General features: G+C 44.6%; 2 protein-coding genes across 10 annotated transcripts in view; one reads left to right on the top strand and one right to left on the bottom strand.

Moving 5' to 3' along the window:
* Positions 1-6358: 6358 nt before the first annotated feature.
* TIGD2 (tigger transposable element derived 2) lies at positions 6359-9754 on the bottom strand. Its single transcript, XM_028848621.2, has 2 exons — positions 9404-9754; positions 6359-9220 (listed from the first exon to the last, which is right to left on the bottom strand). The coding sequence occupies exon 2, from the start codon at positions 8288-8290 to the stop codon at positions 6713-6715; it is 1578 nt and encodes a 525-aa protein (XP_028704454.2). The 5' UTR covers positions 8291-9220; positions 9404-9754; the 3' UTR covers positions 6359-6712.
* Positions 9755-9812: 58 nt separating this feature from the next.
* The window catches only part of FAM13A (family with sequence similarity 13 member A), a 376873-nt gene continuing 365415 nt past the window's right edge, over positions 9813-21270 (top strand). For 2 of the 9 annotated variants that reach the window (XM_078002008.1, XM_078002006.1), the window contains exon 1: positions 9854-10243. The gene's annotated coding sequence lies outside the window, so the exon portion shown is untranslated. Of the gene's footprint in view, positions 10244-21270 lie in introns of all 9 variants that reach the window. The other 7 variants (XM_078002003.1, XM_078002004.1, XM_078002001.1 and 4 more) reach the window with 7 other exon arrangements.

The raw sequence follows: 21270 nt of genomic DNA, 5'->3' as shown, positions 1-21270 counted from the left end.
ACGGCTGATGGAACAGGGGCTAGGGGCCAGTGAGCTTGAGGCCAGTGCTTGTCTGACTGTTAAGAGAAAAAGAAAACCCTTGTAGCGGCTAGAACACAGCTTACTTTTTTTTTTTTTTTTTTTTTGAGATGGAGTCTCGCTCTGTCGCCCAGGCTGGAGTGCAGTGGCGCAATCTGGGCTCACTGCAAGCTCCGCCTTCTGGGTTCACGCCATTCTCCTGCCTTAACCTCCCAAGTAGCTGGGACTACAGGTGCCCGCCACCACGCCCAGCTAATTTTTTGTAATTTTTTTAATAGAGATGGGGTTTCACTGTGTTAGCCACGATGATCTCAATCTCCTGACCTTGTGATCCGCCCACCTTGGCCTCCCGAAGTGCTGGGATTACAGGCGTGAGCCACCGCGCCCATCCAGCTTACTCTTTAAGTGTAGGCGTGTGTCACTTAACCCTTGCCTGCATGGTCTTAGGTCCTGTTTATAATTTGTTATTTTGTTGTTACAAGAGTCAGTTTTGTCAGTCTTACAATGTCTATTTTAATGTTAGTGGTGGTCACTTGGGCCTAAATTCCTAAATTTCACAGGGGGGTGGGCACAATGAGGTGTGTCCAATGCCCACTTCCTGCCATATCCTGAACTAGATTTTCAGGGTTTTGGGGATCCCCTTTGGCCAAGAGCGAGTCCATTCAGTCTGTTGGGAGGCTTAGGATTTTATTTTTTTAGTTAATATTCCTTTTATGGTCAACATATGCCAGAGGCACTATTGAGATAAACAAGTCAATTTTGTAACCCGGTTTTTTGGCTTTTGGTTTTGGTCTCTTATGCTGCTCAATTAAAGGAATTTTCTGAGTGCCTGCCCATCTCCATTCCCATTTGGCCTAAAACATTTAATTGGCTGTAAGTCTTCTGACTCTAAAGCCCTTTGCCATAGGGGTCCCACTGAGGAACAAGATGGACCCAGGGCAGCCAGTCACACCACCCCTGGCATCGATATGGGACAAAAGAAAAGCTTGGCCATCGATAATGCCTCTGGGGTTTAGGGAGCTTCTGAGTTGGTGAACACATCCTCGTACTAGGATGGTACATCCCGCCTACAAAGGGATAAAGCCTGCACTCAGGAACCTTCTAGACCTCACCCTATGTATCACTTGTTCATTTGTATCCTTTATAATAAACTACAAGTAAGTGTAGCATTTTCCTGGGTTCTATGAGTCATTCTACTAAATTATCAAGTCTGAGGAAGTATTGGGAGAACCCCTGACTAATCTGGGGGCCTGATACTTGCAACTGGCATCAGAAATGAGGGCAATCTTGTGGGACTGAGCCCTTGAATCTGTGGAATCTGATGCTAATTCTGGATAGTTAGTGTCAGAATTGTAGGACACCCAGATGATGTCAGAGAGTTAGAGAAGTGTTGTTGGAAAAGATACCATTTATTTGGTGTCAGGAGGGAAAAAAGCCCTGAGGCCCCTGCCAAACTTTAGTTACTTCTAATCCCACCTTACTCACAGCACACTGCAATTCTATTAGTCTGTTACTAGAACATGACCTGCACTCTTGATTTTCATGCGGCATCCCCTATCCTACCACAAACACAACTAATTACTTCATGGACAACGTTACTTGTGATGAAAAGCATTCCCAGATCCTTATAAGAATTTATCTTTCTCTCTCATACTTTTACTTTATATAATGTATCTTTAATCATGGCACTTTCACAATCTATTTTGTGTTAGTGGGGGCAAGAAATGCATAAAGAACTAAAAAAATTTTTATTGTATGAGGGACATTCTACAAAATACCTGACCACTTCTCCTCAAAACTGTCAAGGTAATCATGTCCAGACAATCAAAAACGAGGAAATTCTAAGAAACTATTATAGCCAAGAGGAGCCTAAGAACACACAATGACTAAACATAATGTGGTATCCTGGATGGATGCCTGGAACAGGAAAAGGACACCAGATTCAAACCAAGGAACTCTGAATAAAATATAGAAAAACAAATAAACAAAAACCCATTGTGGATAGTACAAACAAACAGGAAAAACAACTGTTCTTGAACAACCTAAAAACTTACCAGAATTAATTTACGTACAAATCATTAGAAGTATGGTCAGTAAAACCACTGTTTGATTACATTTTGTTAGCTCTTCAATTTACTATATATACATATATTTTGTTTTGTTTTTTGAGACGGAGTCTTGCTCTGTTGCCCAGGCTGGAGTGCAGTGGCATGGTCTCAGCTCACTGCAACCTCTGCCTCCCGGGATGAAGCGATTCTCTTGCCTCTGCCTCCCGAGCAGCTGGGACTACAGGTGCCTGCCACCGCACCCGTCTAATTTTTTTGTGTTTTTAGTAGAGACAGGGTTTCACATGTTAGCCAGGATGGTCTTGATCTCCTGACCTCGTGATCCACCCGCCTCGGCCTCCCAAAGTGCTAGAATTACAGGCATGAACCACCGCGTGCGGCCTACTTTATATATTTAAAAGGAATAAAGCAGCATGTCTTTGAAGATAGTTTTTGAGTAATTTGGTAAGGATTACCCTATTTTTTCTCCTAAATTAGTAAAGAGTATGTATGTGTTCAAGGAATGAATAGTATTATGGGCTGGGTACAGTGGCTCATGCCTGTAATCCCAGCACTTTGGGAGGCCAAGGCAGAAAGATCTTTTGAGTCCAAGAGTTGAGACCAGACTGGGCAACATAGTGAGACCTCCATCTCTACTAAAATACACAAAATTAGCCAGGCATGGTGGCGCACACCTGTAGTCCCAGCTACTCAGGAGGCTGAGGCAGGAGAACCGCTTGAACCCAGGAGGTGGAGGTTGCTCTGAGCTGAGATTGTGCCACTGCACTCCAGCCTGGGCAACAGAGTGAGACTCTGGCTCACAAAAAAAAAAAAAAAAAAAAAAAAGGAAAAGAAAAGAAAAAAAAAAGAGCCGGGCATGGTGGCATACTCCTGTAGTCCCAGTTACTTGGGAGTCTGATGTGGGAGGCTCACTTGAGTTCAGGTCAAGGCTTCAACAGGTGAGTAAAACTGCCTTGAGTTTACCTTTTTTTACACTCAAAGGTGACTGTCTTTCTTCGTAAATAAGTTCCAGAAGAGCAACATATTCTGAAATGCAGGAAATAATTAGGTATCATTTTTGTTGGTCTTAGAAGAAACTAGATGTTACAAGTTTATCCATAACTCAACATTTTTACAGATGGGCCCCTGTGGTGACTGACAGCTACAGTCCTTGGGGTCTGGCGAACTCAATGTTGCCTGCCCACCTATGCATACACCCCAGCCAGCATTCCGAGAGATGGGTCAGTGCCCTGGACCTCAAAAGAGATGCTTGGGCTTCCTGGGGGTCTGCACAGAGTCTGTGAGAGAAGAGCTGTGATGAATTCTCCAGGGCAACCCTGAAGACCAGGGGTCCTCAATGTACAGCTGTAGAACTGCTTAATAGCTGGTGTTTATGAATGCCTGGAATGTGACTGCTTACCTTTCAACTCTTTCACATATGGGGAAACTGAGGTTCAGAGAGGTCCAGAATGTTGCCAAGATTATCTATACAGAGAGTGGAGAAGCTGGAGTTTGCATTCCAATCTGTTAACCTTCAACAACCCTACTCCTTCTGCTTGGCTAGTGTTTCTAAACTGTGCAGATGAGGTATACAAAATTGATTTTAGGTTTTAGTTTGGCAAGTTTAAAAATAAGAATTCTTACGTTTAACCTGAATTAGACAAAGATCTCAGTTGGCACATGAGACCTGTAATTCTGTAGATATTATTGCTTAACATGCATAGCGCGCATATTAAAAAAAAAGTCAATTTGTGAAAATATTAAGGTGATACGTGAACACAGCCCTCCTGAATAAGTCTAATTTTGGAGTGCAGGGTCCTCCCTATCATTCTGCTTAAATTGACTATGGCTTCTGATCCTGGCCCTGCCAATTCTATATTTAGCGCCCAGTTCTCCAACCAACCCCTGTGTTACTCTGAGATTGAATTATGAAATAGTAAATATTCACACTGCGGTTTTGTGAAAAAAGCATGCTTAGTTGCCAAATACTTTGTCCATTTGGTCTGAGTTCTGTTAGTCTCTCAGGTTCTAAAAAACATATACATTTTAAAAATCAACCAATAGTCAGAATTATTAACCAATAGTCAGAATTTGTAGGTATTTCCTTTAAGGTGTGCAAAGTCAAATGAGAATACGTATGTCTGCTTTTCAAACTAGGGTACATATAAGGGGCAAGTGTTAACCAAGATTACCACGATGTGTCTTTCTAGAGGAACTATTACAATATCTCAAGGAGGTTAAGATTTTTGTATTACAATGAAATGTGGAATGAGAATGCACAATTTATATTATGATTAATGATATAACGAGACTAAACCAGTTCAGTGTCACGACTGAACAAAGTTTGTGTTAGCAAAAAGCAATGTGAAAATGCAAAGCAGTGTTCAAATGTAAGTCATTACCCTTATCAAGTTTTAGAATCCTTAAGTCTCCAGGAAGCCAAATAGCCTCAGGACTTATCTTGCAGGGTTGTATTTCCTCAAGGCTATCAGGCAGGTGAAATTGTGTAAACTGAGGAAAGTGTTTTAATAGTGATGTATGAATTATCCAAAGAAAGTATATTCTGAGAGGTCTTCTGAAAAAGCTATTCTAGAAGCCAGAGGCTCAGCTCAGAAGACACTGATGATAATCCTCACGAAAGAAAAATAATCAGACGTGGGCTCTAAAGTCCCCTCAAACCAAATGACGAGCTCCCTATATATAGCTGGGCCTAATTACTGTAACCACTGTCTCCCATGATATTTCTTTTGCTTTTTCTACTGATCCCGTATTACTTTAGTTTGACGAAATATTCCAAGTGCCTTCCTTATTGCTCTTATCTACTGTAAAGGTATTTTATTATGAATTATGCCAGTATTAGATTTTCTTCTATGAACAAAGCCGACATCTATTTATTAGCAACGTGCTAACAGAACTGGACCAAATAAATTACAATTCCATTCTCATTTCCTATTATAACTCTACCAAAGATATCTTAAATGCCTGCATACATCACAAAGCCTACCAGGGGATGGTAAGTGATTTTTCAGTTAGAGTAACCCTTCAGTTTTCAATGAAAGAAATCATTATTGCATTTCCGCTGAACTAATTACTTGTATCTTATTTTTTTGTTTCTGAGACGGAGTTTCAGGCTGGAGTGCAGTGGCATGATCTCAGTTCACTGCAACCTCTGCCCTCTGAGTTCAAGTGATTCTCCTGCCTCAGCCTCCCGAGTAGCTGGGATTACAGGTGCATGCCACCACGCCCGGCTAGTTTTTTCTATTTTTAGTAGAGACGGGGTTTCACCATGTTGGTAAGACTGGTCTTGAACTCCTGACCTCAGGTGATCCACCTGCCTTGGCCTCCCAAAGTGCTGGGATAACAGGCATGAGCCACTGCGCCTGGCCACTTGTATCTTTTATCTCACTTTCTTGGAAGGATTTTCCTAATGCAGCAAGCCCACTTTGAGTCACACATTGGATCTGTTTAGCATACTACTGAAACTCAATATCCACAATGGCAGTAACAGCTAACACTCAATGTTATTCTGAGCGAGGCCCTATTATAAGCCCCTATTATTTAAAATCCATATGTCAACTCATTTACGCCTCACAGAACACTCTGAGGCAGATATTACTTGTATTTAACAGATGGGGGGGTTAAGTAATTTGCCGATGGTCACACAGCAGCTGCACTCCTCTACAATGCCTCTCTTCATGTTCTACTTTATGTTAGTCTACTATTCGTGTGCTGGTTCCACAAATTAGATGTACACTTATATTCTCAGTATTAGTTTTCACAAAACATGCTGTATGAAAGCAAATGACATACATACTTTGTAAGCTTTCAAGTGTTACATAAACGTCAAATAGCTTATTAAAAACTACTGGCATCTATAAAGAACCGAAAAGACAGATGATAAAATGTAACCCTTACCTCTTCTAATTGCAATAGTTTGGGAACTGAAATCTATTTTCCTGGAACAGGAATGGGATTCTTTCCACAACTATTTAGGAACTCTCCCTCTTATCAGATGGAAAAAAAAATGAAGTGCAAATCCTTTTTCTGGGACATTTAAATCATACTTCGCTTCCTTTACTATTCTCAAGAGATGGCTGATCTGAATTGCTAATTGCCCAAATACTGCTAGTACAGAAATGCAATATTTAAGGCTCTATTTTCCTTCAGTTGTCTGCAGTCGCAGTGAAATACTTCAAGTGCAATTTTTGCTGAACTCTTAAGATTTTCAGCAGTGGAAAAGCTGTGGAAATGGAAACTTACCCCCAACATATTTCAATTTGGAAGTTCAACTTCAATGAAAAATCATAAAAATGTAAGTTTTATTGAGTGCCTTATAGTGTGCATGGGCCTTTATTAGACAAGCCGAATTCAGGCACAACAGACACAAGATCCCTGGCCTCAGGTACCTTATGATCTAATTAACATAATACATATTAGAAACAGTAGAAAGACAAGTTACATGTCAATGCCCAATGACTAGAGTCAACATTAAAGAGTTGTAATTTAAGTAATCCAAATTGACATCTAATCCTAAAATCATTTATAAAATGTATTTGGCTTTGGAATCCACAGGACTTCAAACAAGCGAAGTTTCACTGCAGATAGACAGTTACAAAGATGCAAGTACACTGAAACACTTAAGAGCCTTATTAATGATTTTTGTTATTTTGGATCTTCTGTTTTTTTCTTATTATGGTCCGAAGCTTCCTTAATACCAATTTATCAGACAGAAGCATGTCGTCTTGTTGTTCAAGATAATCCAGTAAATTTTCAGTCCATTCAAGTGCAGCTTTATGGCTAATATGCTTCTCTGGATTCAGCTCTGTTTTTCTACTCTTACTGGAAGGCTTTTGCTCAGCAGCCTTGGTCTGGTCCTCGGCACTTTCACTGTCAGCCAGCACCTGACAGCTTGAGTCATTGCTCCGAGAGTCGAACCACTGATCAATAGTCTCAATGTCAACATGTTCACATTCTTCTGTGTTCTGTAAAACTGTTGCTAAATTAGCTGCTAAAATGGCTCCTTCATCAATGTTCATACCTGAATTCTCTTCATTGCCAGGGAAAAGTTTTTTCCATGCTTTGGTTATGGTACTTGATTTTACCATGCTCCAAGCTCTTGACACTTCATAAATTGCATCCAACACCGTCAAGTTCTTCCAAAATATTTTTGGGTCAATTCCTTCATCCATGTATTTCTGGAGAAGTCCTGCTCGGTAGTATCTTTTTACAGTGGCTAGAACTCCCTGGCTCATTGGTTGAATCAGACTTGTGACATTTGGTGGCAAATATTTCACAATTATTCTGCCATCATCTGAACTCAACATTTCTTCATTTGGATGTGCTGGGGGGAAATCTAAAAGCAGCACTGCTTTTTCTAAAAGTCCCTTGGATTTCAAATGCTTCTGTACCTGTGGCACAAAGTACTTTTCAAACCACTGTCTGAAAACAGACTGTTCTATCCATGCACCTTTTTGACTGTAATATGTCACAGGAAGGTTTGAAAGGTCAGTGCCTTTGAATGCTCGGGGCTTTTTGGCCTTCCCCACAACACAAAGATTAAGTTTGTGTAAACCTGTGGCATTTGCGCAACACATAATAATGATTCTCTCTCTGCTTGACCTACACCCAGAAGTACTTTGTTCAGTTTCAAGAGTTAATGTCCTTGATGGTAGGCATTTCCAGAACAATCCAGTTTGATCAGCACCATAAATTTGCTCTGGTTGTAGATTCTCTCTTTCAACAAATTCCTGAAAGCTACCACAAAATTCACTGGCAGCAGCTTCATCTCCTTTTAATTTTGTTCCTTTACCAGCAGCCTTTGGAATACCATGGCGCTGCTTAAATCGAGTTAGCCAGCCTGACGATGCATTAAAATCACCTTCCATCCCCAAAGCATCAAAAAAGAACTTGGCTTGTTTTGCACAAATCGTTCCGGACACTGGAATCCCATCTGTTTTCTGTTGGTTAAACCACTCTATCATAACTCTATCAAGCTCTTCATATGTTGATGACTTCATAGATTTACGTTTGGATACCCCACTGGTAGGATCTGAACTGTTTGCATAGTTTATAATCCTTTCTTTGTTCTTTTTAATATCACGAACTGTGGATTCACCGATTCCGTACACCACAGAAAGTTTTTTGAAAGAGATGCCTTCCTCAAGTTTCTTAATAATGTCAAGCTTGTCCTTAATTGTCAACACCACACGCTTGCGTTTCCCCAACATTTTAAGTGTCTAATATTTTAGCTGATTACTAGAACAAGATAATTAACAACTAAGATTTGAATACAAAGCAACTAGAAAATGAGGTCGTAAGATTCCTCCTCTCACTTCTAGGGCCTAGATGGATAGTGCAATGACCAATTTCCTGACCAGGGCTACATGAATCTCTCTACTTGCTATTTTAAAACTTACAAACTTCCTACAGAAAAGCCTAGCTCCAATTAACTCTTACCTTCTTTCTTCCTCCTCACTTAGGGTTTAGGGTGTTTCATGAATTGTCATCACACTAGAGGTTAGAAACTCAATCAGTGCTGTACTAGTAAGGCCTCTAAAACAGTACTATTGCATACTCAATTCTTGCCATCCTTGCAGGTAATGTTCTTTGCCAAAAATAGCCACTAAATCTCAGGTGGAAGTATTTTAGGAAATGTGCTAGGGAGTAAAGAGTTTAAGTCAAGAGAGGACTTGTAAACTTGACATATAGGAAAATACAATGGGAAAACTCACCCGCTGACTATGCGGTCTTTGTCAAGCAGTGGATTGTATGGAATGCTGTCTCTCTAGGCAAGGACTCGGCTATAGGTTGCGCAAGTGAGTGCTTGTGGAAATCATACGCAAGAGAAGATGACCCCGACAGAAGTGAACAGTGCAAATAAGGTGAAAGTGGAACAGGCAGAAAACTCTCTACTTTAAAAGCGACTTAAACCTACTGGATTTGGCAGCTGGAAAGGAGGATAGTGGACATGTGATGTCACATTACTAAAGCAAGCATCAAAAAACTGCATCCGTGGAAATGAGAACCCCAGGTAGAGGCTATGGGGTGGAAGGCTCGGTGAAGATGATGTTACAATAATCCTGGTGAAAGACGATCCTCGATGGGCCAACAGAAGCAGTTCCTGTGGGGGCTGTATAGATACTCGGAGGCTCCGAAACCTAAAGGAAAATACCAAAAACATTTTCTTTCAATTCAACATCAGGATCTGTGGCATTATCCACATCTATCCTGCAACTATGTTGAGAAAATTAACGCCTCCTATCAATGTGATAGCTAAATACGACAAATAATGCTTTTAGGCATAATCTGGGGTGACAGGGAGAGGGACCTGAAGAGCCTACCTCCTGAAATTAAGAGGTCAGAGAGAAGCCGTGTTAGCGAGGGCCTCTCCCCGCTGGGCGAGCTTCAGAGCGCGGGACGTCTTTCCTCCCGCGGACGGAGCCCGGATTCCGCCTGGACGCCAGCGACCTGGGTGTCACTGCCGCAGCCAGCCAGCCAGCGGGCGGCCGCTTGGCACAGGGAACGCCAGTCCGCCGGCCCCGGGCATCGCCCTGCGCCCGCCTGCGCGGCGTCCAGACCACACTAAGCGCAAATGGAGTCTCCTGAGGGAGGCTGGCACTGGTGGCGCGGCAGCGGCGAGGGACGAGCGGAGAGAGACGAGCGCCGCTGCCGAAGCCGGAAGGCGGGGGATTAGAGAGCACGCGCGCGCCCCCGCAGAACGTTGTGCCGGCGAGGGGGCGGGGCCTGCGCGGGTGAGCGCACGCGGCCCGGGGGAGGGGACTCTGGCGAGCAAGCGGGAGGGGCGGGGCCCGCAGGGGCGCGTCTCTGGGCGCCGCGTGGGTTCCACTCACCGCCTGGCCGTTCCGGGCCGGACTGCCTCCCTGGCCGGCAGGGGGCGGCACACGCTCGCCTTGTCCTGGCGCTTTTCCCAGTGGCCCGGGTCTGCGTACCAGGCTCTTCTCTCCCGGAGGGGCAATTTTAAAATCTCTCCCCCAGAGGGCTGGGTGGGAAAGCGGAGGATCCTTGCGTGCCAGGAGCGAGCTGCGAATGGGGCAGGGGGAGCACACGTGGGGCGTGTTTACAAACAGCAGCCGCGCCGCTGTGCGGAGGCGGTCCGGGTGTTGGAGCCCAGCGTCAGCGCGCGTGGAAAGTGCTGGCCCAAGCGAGGATCATGAGGCACGGTAGGAGCCGGGGGACGTGGGTTCGGGGTAGGAGCTGGGGCGTTCACTCGGCAACACCCAACCAGACAAGCCCAGGGTGCCGAGGCGCGGCGGGCGGCGGTTGAGCTGAGTGTCGGGTCAGCGCTCCCTGGTGCTGATGCTCCGGAACTCGTCACAGTCGCTCTAGAGACGGACCCTTTGCAAAATCGACAGCACCTGGGAGACGCGGGAGCCTGTGGGAGGCGTCATGGTAAATTTCCTGCCACGCCTTGACGCCCGGGGCTTCTCAAGTGGAATCAGGGAATTGCGCTTTGACCGAGATTCCCTTTATTTGTTTCCAACGGAGACACTTACGGAAGGGTCACCGCCTTCCCGGAGGAGGGAGCGGTGCAACTCCACCTTGCAGCACCTGTTTCCTGGGAAACGCGGTCAGGCTGCCTCCCTTTCCGTCTTGTGTGTGTCACAGTTTGAAAAATTGAAAGTTCTTCAGCGAAGCATCTCTTCCATATGAACATAAATGTAACCTTTTCGTTAACACAAAGTAACATAGTAATTCGTCATTTCTTTGACAAGGCCATATACTGTTTCTGGAATTTCAGAAACTTGGAGATGGAAATCAAAGCGAGCATACTGTAGAAAACAGATGTTGATTCCAAGCCTTCTGTTTGACTCCGCCGCCAGAACCGCTCAATTGCCTTTCTCAACATAGCAGCCTTCCACTATCTGGCATGACAGAAATTCTTTGATCTAGTTATGTTGTGAGGTTGTAAGTGGCTTTTGGAGAATACCTGCTTTTAGACCTCCCCTCCTCCGTGCCCTCCATTTGGCTTCCAACAAGTCAGTCCCTTTCTGGAAATCCTGGTTTCCTATTTTGGGTAGAGTATAACTTACTTCATGGTAGTTTTATATAACTTAAAAAAAAATTCTTGTTTTCCCTTATACCTGTGAAGAGCATGAAACACTGCTAGAACAGCACTTTTACTGCCACCCATGTGGAAATGAGGCAGCCTGTAACCAGATGTCAGCTGCCTCCCTTTCCCCCTCACCCCCAAGTCTGCTGGAGTTGCTCTGTCCCAGGATATTTAAGTACAAAGGAATCCTGCCTCTTACTCTTCCTCTCTTTTCCACAGTATCTCTAGGATTTAATTTTCTTCCAGATACCACTTGCATTTTTATCTGTTCCTCCTGGATTCTCCACTTTGCTGTTTTATGTCTTACAGCTCTTCCCTTTTTATCACCTTATGTAAGTTCAAATCTGGATACAACCCACATTTCTTGATTTTCTCAAAACACCGCTTGACTCAAGGCAATTGTATTTAGTCGACTTAATAAGATTTTACTCAAGGCAATTGTGTCTTTACACAAAACAGTTTTATTGGGTAAACTTTCTCCTTTTGTTGGGGGAAGGGGTGGCTAGTTATGACAGACATTACAGCACAAGGGGGAGAGGACTTAAAATGTTAAGAACATGTGTATATATATGTATATACACATATGTACATACATAAGAATATATGTGTGTGTGTATATATATATGTGTGTATTTTTGAGACAGGGTTTCCTTCTGTTGCCAAGGCTAGAGTGCAGTGGTATGACCGTGGCTTGGGCTCACTGCAGCCTCAACCACCTAGGCTCAAGCAATCCTCCTGCTTCAGCCTTCTGAGTAGCCAAGACTATAGGCTACAGGTGTGTGCCACCATGCCCAGGTAATTTTTGTATTTTTTTGTAGAGATGAGGTCTTGCTATGTTGCCAGAGCTGGTCTCAAACCCCTGGGCTCAAGTGATCCTCCCACCTTGGCCTTCCAAAGTGCTGGGATTACAGGCATGTGCCATCCTGCCTGGTCAATAATAGATTCTTAAGGTGGTGAAACTACTCTGTACAACTATAGTGGTGGGCACATGTCATTAAACATTTGTTCAGATGCACAGAATGTACAACACCAAGAGTGAACCCTAATGGAAACTATGGACTCTGTGATAAAAATGTTTCAAGGTAGGTTCATCAGTTGCAACTGATGTTCCACTCTGGTGGGCAATATTGATAATGGGGAGGTTATGGATGTGTGGGGGCAAGGAGTATATGGGAAATCTCCCTATCTTCTGTGGAATTTTGCTGTGAACCTAAAACTGTTCTAAAAAATAAAGCCTATTTCTTAAAAACGTAGGTACAAAAAAAAAAATGAGAATGTTGGGCACCTAAGGCAACTTACTCTTTCTCATCTACTATAAGCCCAACACAGCACACTCCAAGCAGTTCTCCACTGGACACAGCTGGGTATCCTATAATTCATTTCAATTCTGATACCATCTGCCTGGAGTGTCCCCCCAACTTCAAATGCCAATTGCAAGTAGTAGGTTGTTGTTAGGTTCCAACCCCAGCTGGGGTCTGAGGGGAGTTGGTGGATGGGTGGTGGGTAGTTGAAAGAACACTTGGGGGACTGTAAGCAGTTGAGATACAGCTTTATTCTCTCTCTCTCTCTCTGTCAGCCTTTGTTTTGGCCACCTGCTCCAGCTGCAGCCCCTCTCAGCGCTGGCTCCACTGCTCCTGCTACCCCCACACCTGTAGCTGAGCTCCCCAGTGTGCTTGCTGCTTCCTGGCTCCCCTCCCAGTCACCTGCAAGGTGGCCCAGCTCTCTCTTACAGAGTTAGCAGTGCAGTTATATTACTCACAGATAATAGTGGCTCAAAGCCAGGTGATGAGCCCACCCATAATGTGGTTACATAACTGTATTTATGTAATGCACGGGATTGTGCACCTGCACTCCGGTCCCACTGTGTCATGCAGCACTAGACGTTTACCTCCACCAATTCTTTTCTGCAGTGCAGCTATTTACCTTACACTCCATCCCCTAGGCCATGGGAGTCCTCTTAGTGGAGAAATGTGTCCATAGGGCAGCACTCTGGACCCATAGGCCACAGCAGCAGTACATATATGCCCTGGACAAGGGTTCCTTCCTTAGCCATTCCCCTACAAATCATCAATCACAGAGGCTATATTAGTCTGTTTTCATGCTGCTGATAAAGACATACCCGAGACTGGGAAGAAAAAGAGGTTTAATTGGACTTATAGTTCCACATGGCTGGCGAGGCCTCAGAATCGTAGTAGGAGGTGAAAGGCACTTCTTACATAGTGGCAGCAAAGGAAAATGAGGAAGAAGCAAAAGCAGAAACCCCGATAAGCCCATCTCGTGAGACTTACTCACTATCACGAGAATAGCTCGGAAAGGACTTGCCCCCATGGTATAATTACCTTCCCCTGGGTCCCTCCCACAACACATGGGAATTCTGAGAGATACAATTCAAGTTGAGATTTGGGTGGGGACACAGCCAAACCATATGAGAGGCCATACATTAAATTCCCAAGTCCTCCCTCCATGGGGCTACAATGGCCATCCATCTGCAGTGGGTGGCTTGGAGGGTCCATGGCCAAAACCAGGTTTTTGTTCCCCTACCTTTAGGGACATTGAGACAGGCAACAACAAATTACCATTTGTCACAATACCTGGTTGGAGGAGGTCATCCTTTCTCCCATAGGTCTTGCCACATGGCCCCGCCCCAAATGGTCCAGTGACCAACTAGCCAATTCTGTAACTTCCAAGTAGTTAACCACAAGGTTAAGCCTTAATAAACTGCTCAGCTATCAGTGCAGATTATCATAGGTGTCATCTCTTTGGTGATCACCATTCATATTGTCCTGAGTTTGGCCCATTGAGTACTTTGTCCACATCTGGTATCAAACCATATGGTGTCAGTACTAGGCTGAACCACGCATGACAGCGGTCCAGGCGGCAATGGCACCCCAGCTGGGTCCATCTATATATCATGCCCCATGGGGGATAGGGTGGGGTGCCCCTCTTTAAACAGTGATGGCTCAGGGTTTAGGGGTACCTCAGGCTGACCCATAGCCTTATATTGCATCAGAACTGCAGGTCCCAAGACTTCTTGCAGTTCTGCTGCTAAGGGGCTTATGCTTAGAGGACTCCGCTGTTCTAAGTAGACACCCCACTTTGCTAAAGTGGATGTCTGTGCCATCCCAGTCCGGGGAGTCATTACCCATGAACATATCCACCCCACTATTGGGTAAGTCGTTTGCATGATGACTGTAGTCCATCCTGTCACACTCTCATAAGCCTGAAGGGTGGCATATGCAGCTGCTAACTGCTTCTCTGTCAATGAATACTGGAGCTCAGCTCCCTTCCACAGTTGAACCAAAAGCCTCCTGGCATTCTAAAGCAGTCCATGCGCTGACATAGGCCCCAGCCAGAATCATCTGTGGTCACATGCACCTTGAGTTCAAATGGGCATCCGTGGTTAATCACTTGTAGGGCCTGCACTTGCTGCTGAATAGCCTGCTTGGCTGCCAGAAAGGCTGTGTCAACCTCTTTATCCCAATCCCAGGTAACCCCCTTTTTTGTCAGCCGATACAACAGTTTTATCATCTGAGCCAAATGGGGCACAAATGCCCGCCAGTACCCCAAGAGGCCCATAAAAGTCTGCAGCTGCCTCACAGTGGTGGGCCAGGGATATGCCTGAATTTTGTCTATGATGGCATCTGATATGGCTTTCGTCTTACCCGACCAGATAACTCTTAAGAATTTGGCAATCAATCTAGGCCCTGGGATCTTGGATTCATTGACCGACCAGCCGCATGCTGCCAAATGTTGCAAGAGAGGTGCTGCCACTTCTAAATCTGTAAGATAATCAGAGGTTAGCATAATATCATCAATATAATGGAATAGGGAACTCTCTTTGGACATTTCCAGGTGGCTAAATCTGTGACAACGAGGCCGTGACATATTGGTGGGGCTACGCACATAGTCCTGGAGCAGCACTGTGAAAGTCCATTGTCATCCTTCCCATGTGAAGGTGAACTGTTCCTGACTCTCTAGAGCAATGCCAATTGAGAAGAATACATTGGCCAAGTCCACCACGTAGTGGTACTGTCCCAATTCCATTGTCAAGTGGTCCATCAAATCCGTGATAGATGGCACAGCTGCCAAGCAGTGTAAAATATCCACCCCCAGAATATATTCAGGTATGGGAGAGATATACACAGTATAAACAGGGAGCCAAGTGGCCAATGCCAAGGTGCAAAGATACAGGTTTCACTTTCACTGACCAGTCTCCATAGCCATTTATGTATGCAGCTTTACCCGGAAACTTACCTGGGCTCCCGTAGGCAAGACTACAATCTGTGCCAACCTGCTGTACATTGGTGGGGGACCAGTGGATTGCTAATTCCACATGTAGCCTCTGGTCATCTGGTGTCCCTCCAAGCCAGGCATCTCAGCCAGCTCCCTAATCAAACACAAAAGGCTGTATACCTCTGCCTGTCTGTAAGTAGTCCTTGAGCCAGAGCGTCTGGGTGGGCATTTCCGGAACTGCTGCTTTGGAGTCAATTGCCTCCACAAAGTTACCAGCACTTCCCAGGTGGGTAGGGGCTCCCCCAGTCGGTGCCAACACTGTTTGTCTAACTCCCCCAAATCACTGGGGGTGTAGGCACTATGTGAAGCATGCTCCACCACGGTAGGGGATCCCTGGGCCTGCTTTTTGGGCCCAAGTGGCTATTCATGCTCTATTTGGTGGACCATGGGGGTGAGCCCACAGCGGGGGTTCTTCCCCCTCAGTATCAGACCAAGCGGGAGTGTCCAGCCGGGAGAGTAGGCTCAAGCCATCACTTATGGCAGTTCCCAATTCTTATTCCAAACTGTGTATTCGGCCCTCCAGGCACTTGGCTTGCATCTGAAGGTCCCTTACCTGTGCTGCGTCCTGCAGGGACTGGGCATGCACTGACCATAGTGCAGTCAAAAACGCCCATCTGACTCTGCTGGCAAAGGCATGCTCCTTCTCGGTGCTGTGCGCTTCCAGGTGTTTCAGCACCTTCTCCGTGCTCACAGGGGGCTGAGGACACACCTCGGAATCCTGATGACTACACCAATTGTCAGGTTCCAACCTGAGCTGGGGTCCGAGGGGAGTTGGTGGATAGGTGGAGGGTAGTTGAACGAACACTCAGGGCACTATAGGTAGTTGGGATATGGCTTTATTTTCTCTCTCCATCAGCCTTTGTCTCAGCCACCCCCCACAACTGTAGCTGCACCATAGCCCGTCTCACTGCCGGCTTTGCAGCGCCTGCCACCCCCATGCCTGTAGCTGTGCTCCCAAGTGCACTTGCCGCTTCCTGGCCACCTGCAAGGTGGCCCAGCTCTCTGTTACAGAATTAGCAGTGCAGTTATATTACAGACAACAGTGGCTCAAAGCCGGGTGATGAGCCCACCCATAACGTGGTTACATAACTGTGATTGTATACTGCATGGAATTGTGCACCTGCGCTCCAGTCCCGCTGTATCATGCAGCACCAGGTGTTTACCTCAGCCTACTCTTGACTGCAGAGCAGCCATTTCCCTTGCAGTTGCCACCTATACTTCTGAAGAACTAGCTGTAAATTGAGATTCCCATGGTGCCCTTCCTTGTGTTCCATTAATTTGCTAGGGCAACTCCTCACTGAACTCAAGGAAACATGTTACTTGCATTTGCTAGTTTATTATAAGGGATAAAACTCAGGACCAGTCAAAAGGAAAAGATGTATAGGGCAAGGTATGAGGGGGTGGGAGGCATGGAGCTTCCATGCCATCTCTGGGCTTGCCACCTTCTCTGCACTGGATGTGCTCAACCTGGAAGCTCATCAGATTTGTTGTTCAAGTGTTTTTACAGAGCTTCATCTCCAGCCCAATCCCCTTCCCAGAGGCCAGTGAGTGGGGCTGAAAGTTCCAGCTTTCTAATCATTTGGTCTTTCTGCTAACCAGCCTAATGCTGAGGTTATCTAGGGGCCTCACCCTAAGTCACTGCATTAGCATAAACTCAGGTACCATCAAAAGAGGGTTGATATAAATGTCAGAAGACACTCCTAACATTCAGGAAATCCCAAGCGTTTTAGGAGCTGTGTGGCAGGATCTGGGGAAAAGACCAAATATATTTCATATTATACCGTAGCATTCTTGTTTTATTAAGAGCCCAGTTGACCACAGGGAACTTCCTATTGTCAGTTCTTCTCTTTGGGTCACAGCATCCTTCCATCTTGCTATGCCATTCTTTTCTTTCTTTCGCCGACATTTTTCTATCTCAGGGTCCCTTCTTTTCTCTTTTTTTCCTTCTCACCTGCTTGTGAACACTCAAGATTTTTTTTTTACTTCATTATGCAGAGCAATTTTGTATTCTTTTATTTCTTTTCTGACTTCCCTTACCATTCACTGTGGTTTATCTCTAATGAAAAGGCATTTCAATCGTTGGGGAGTTCTGTCACCCATATGTCTCTTTTTTCTACATATGTGCGACTCTCTTAATCCTTATAACAGCACTATGAGGTAGAGGTTACCTATGTTTTATGTACAAGAAAATAAAGGCTAGGCCGGGTGTGGTGGCTCGCGTGAACCTGTAATCCCAGCACTTTGGGAGGCCAAGGCAGGCAGACTGCCTGAGCTCAGGAGTTTGCGACCAGCATGGGCAACACGGTGAAACCCCGTCTTTACTAAAATACAGAAAATTAGGCTGGGGGTTGTGGCATGCACCTGTAGTCCCAGCTACTCAGGAGGCTGAAGCAGGAGAATTGCTTGGACCTGGGAGGCGGAGGTTGCAGTGAGCCAAGATTGCACACTGCACTCCAGCCTGTGCGACAGAGTGAGACTCCATCTCAAAAAATAAAAAATAAAAAAAAGAAAGGCTATAAAAGTATATGAATCTATCAAATGTAGGTAGCAGAACAGGGATTTAAGCCCAGGTATGTTTGGGTTTAAAGCTCCATGCTCTGCCCATGCTATCACAATAGAAGTATTTATGTCAAAGACATGGAAAGAAGAAAAAGTGTACTGTAATTATTTATTCCTGCAAAATTAAAGTTATTTATTAAAATGGAATATTTAACATTAACTAAGAAAAATGGCTTTCTACTCATAAAAGCACTGCAAGTCTGCAATGGTGTTCATTTCCTTCATTGGAATGAGAATTTTCTGAAAACTACTGCAAATCACCTGAAATTAGATTGTTTCTTATCATTATAAGCTCTAAGTTTTCTGTTCTGCTGAGATAATGCAGACATACAAATACCTTATATGGACTTGGAATTATTAGTAGTATTCCTTATGCAAGATAGCTTTGTAATAGAATAGGACATCTCTAGATGGATTTACATTCTTAGTTTTTAAGGGACTCCTTTTTTGTTTTTGGTTTCCATTTACTTTATAATTGATTCTCATTCACTTGAAGATTTTTGTTTTATGATACCTAATAAACCTAAAATGAGGACATGGGCCAAGCGTGGTGGCTCACGCCTGTAACCCCAGCACTTTGGGAGGCCAAAACGGGCAGATCACTTGAGCTCAGGAGTATCAGACCGACCTGGGCAACAAGAGGCGAAGCCCCGCCTCTACAAAAAATACAAAAATTAGCCAGGTGTGGTAGTGCATGCCTGTAGTCGAGCTGCTGGGGGTGCTGAGGTGGGAGGATTGCTTGGGCCCAGGAAGTCTAGGCTGTGGTGAGCTGTGTTCATGCCACCGTACTCCAGGCTGGGTGACAAAGTAAGACCCTGCCTCAAAAAAAAAAAAAAAAAAAAAAAAAAAAAAAAAAAAAAAAGACATGAAATTTTTTATTACAATACTATTATTCTATGGGTAATAAACTGATTTAATATAGAGTAATATTTGCCTTTAGTAACTTAATTATTTAGTGCCAATAATAAATCAGTGATTTGCATAAAAACCATTTACTGTCACCTACATTAAGGGGCATAAAATATTGAGGGGATATTTTATAAATATAAAATATAAAATATAATTTATTCTTCTTTTGGAGTATGTGGAGGGATATGAGTCTGTTAGGGCAGTGGTCCCCAACCTTTTTGGCACCAGGGACCGGTTTCATGGAGGACAAACTTTCCACAATGGAGGAGGTGGTGGATGCTTTCGGGATGAAACTGTTCCACCTTAGATCATCAGGCATTAGATTCTCATAAGGAGCATATAACTAGATCCCTGGCGGCCGGGCGCGGTGGCTCAAGCCTGTAATCCCAGCACTTTGGGAGGCCGAGACGGGCGGATCACGAGGTCAGGAGATCGAGACCATCCTGGCTAACACGGGGAAACCCCGTCTCTACTACAAAAATACAAAAAAACTAGCCGGGCGAGGTGGCGGGCGCCTGTAGTCCCAGCTACTCGGGAGGCTGAGGCAGGAGAATGGCGTGAACCCGGGAGGCGGAGCTTGCAGTGAGCTGAGATCCGGCCACTGCACTCCAGCCTGGGCCACAGAGCGAGACTCCGTCTCAAAAAAAAAAAAAAACAAAACAAAAAACAAAAAAAAACTAGATCCCTGGCATGTGCAGTTCACAATAGGGTTCGAGCTTCTGGAGAATCTAGTGCTGTTGCTCATATGAAAGGAGGTGGAGCTCAGGCTGTAATACTTGCCCACTTGCCACTCACCTCCTGCCATGCGGTCCAGTTCCTGACACGCCACTGACCAGACGATACTGGTCTGTGGCCTGGGTGTTGGGGACCCCTGTGTTAGGGAAAACAGGATGTGAAAAGGGTCTCATCAGTAAAATGAAACTTTCCTTTGACATCTCTTTCAGCTCAAACATTATTTTACTTCATATTATAGATGAGCCTTAATAAAAAATATGTATAGAAAATAGAAATTAAAAAAATATTCTTTTGCATAAAGGTAGGGATACTTTTCCACTTGAAAATGTCTACACACAAGTGAAAGTTCTGATTACTCACTGGAAAATCCCAGATCATTTTTAAGAAGTTGGTAAGTTACAATACTGAAAGATAGTGAGTTCTGAGACTCCTGAGTCATATAGATGCCCAGTGGTGAACTTTTAAACTTTGTTTTGTTTTCTTTGTTTCTTGGTCGACTGGTGGGTGGTAGGTTTTCAGATGACTGGGAGCAGAGGCAAAGGTAAGAGAATGAATTCCCAGGAGGGTAGAAAAGATTTTGTGGGGTTTAAAAAAGAAGTGAAAATTATTGGTGGCAATGTTTAAAGAAAAGTTAGACTCATTTCCTGAAAAGCACTTAGATGTAAATTGAAGAAACCAGTGAATTGGCTGAGTGGCATGAGAAATATGAGTAGGAAATGTGAATGAAAATTGTATACCCTGCTTACCTTTCCAAGCCTGCCCAATTTCCAGCATTCTTCAGAGGAGCCCTCAATTCTGTCCCAGGTTGGTAAGGTCAGGTGAACTGGGAGCCCGTCGTGCATCACACCACTCATTCTCCCTCTCCTCAGCACATGCAGCTTCATATTTTTGAGATTTTCATGCTTGCCCTTTAGCCTGGGAAGCTTTCTCCTTCCTCTGTACATCCTTCCAAGTCCTACTTTGTCCTCAGAGTCACATTTATCAAGGTTGCTCTTCAAACCCTGCGAGTTGGAATCACCTGGAGTTCAATATATAGATTTCCTGGGCTCACACCAGGGATGAAGCCCAGGAATCTTTACTTTCAGTGATCATCCCATGTGATTCTATTACGCCAAAGTTTGAAAACCTTTTATGGTTAACAACTGTTTGGATATAAAATTCCTCCCTTATATTCTTTTGGGAGTTTTTCTTCTTCCTCCTCTTTTTTCTTCTTATTAAATTGCACACAATCTTTGAAGAACAAGATAAAATACAGAAAAGCAAAAAGGAAAATAATAATGCCAACATATAGACATAACTATGCTTAACATTTTGCTGTATATCCATTACTTTCTTTTTTTTTTTTTTTTTTTTGAGATGGAGTTTCGCCTTTGTTGCCTAGGCTGGAGTGCAGTGGTGTGATCTCGGCTTACTGCAAACTCTGCCTCCCAGCTTCAAGTGATTCTCCTGCCTCAGTCTCCTGAGTAGTTTGGATTACAGGTGTCTGCCACCATGCCCAGCTAATTTTTGTATTTTTAGTAGAGATGGGGTTTCACCATGTTGGTCAGGCTGTTCTCAAACTCCTGACCTCAGGTGATCCACCTGCCTTGTTCTCCCAAAGTGCTGAGATTACTGGCATGAGCCACCATGCCCAGCCTCCAT

The sequence above is a fragment of the Macaca mulatta genome, chromosome 5 (assembly GCF_049350105.2).
Source record: "Macaca mulatta isolate MMU2019108-1 chromosome 5, T2T-MMU8v2.0, whole genome shotgun sequence".
Lineage (NCBI taxonomy): Eukaryota > Metazoa > Chordata > Mammalia > Primates > Cercopithecidae > Macaca > Macaca mulatta.
The sequence above is the reverse complement of the archived record's forward strand: the minus strand, read 5'-3'. Positions and strand labels throughout refer to the sequence as shown.

Coding starts and splice junctions, on each gene's coding strand:
- TIGD2 (XM_028848621.2), bottom strand. CDS start 8,290: ATGTTGGGGAAACGCAAGCGTGTGGTGTTGACAATTAAGGACAAGCTT.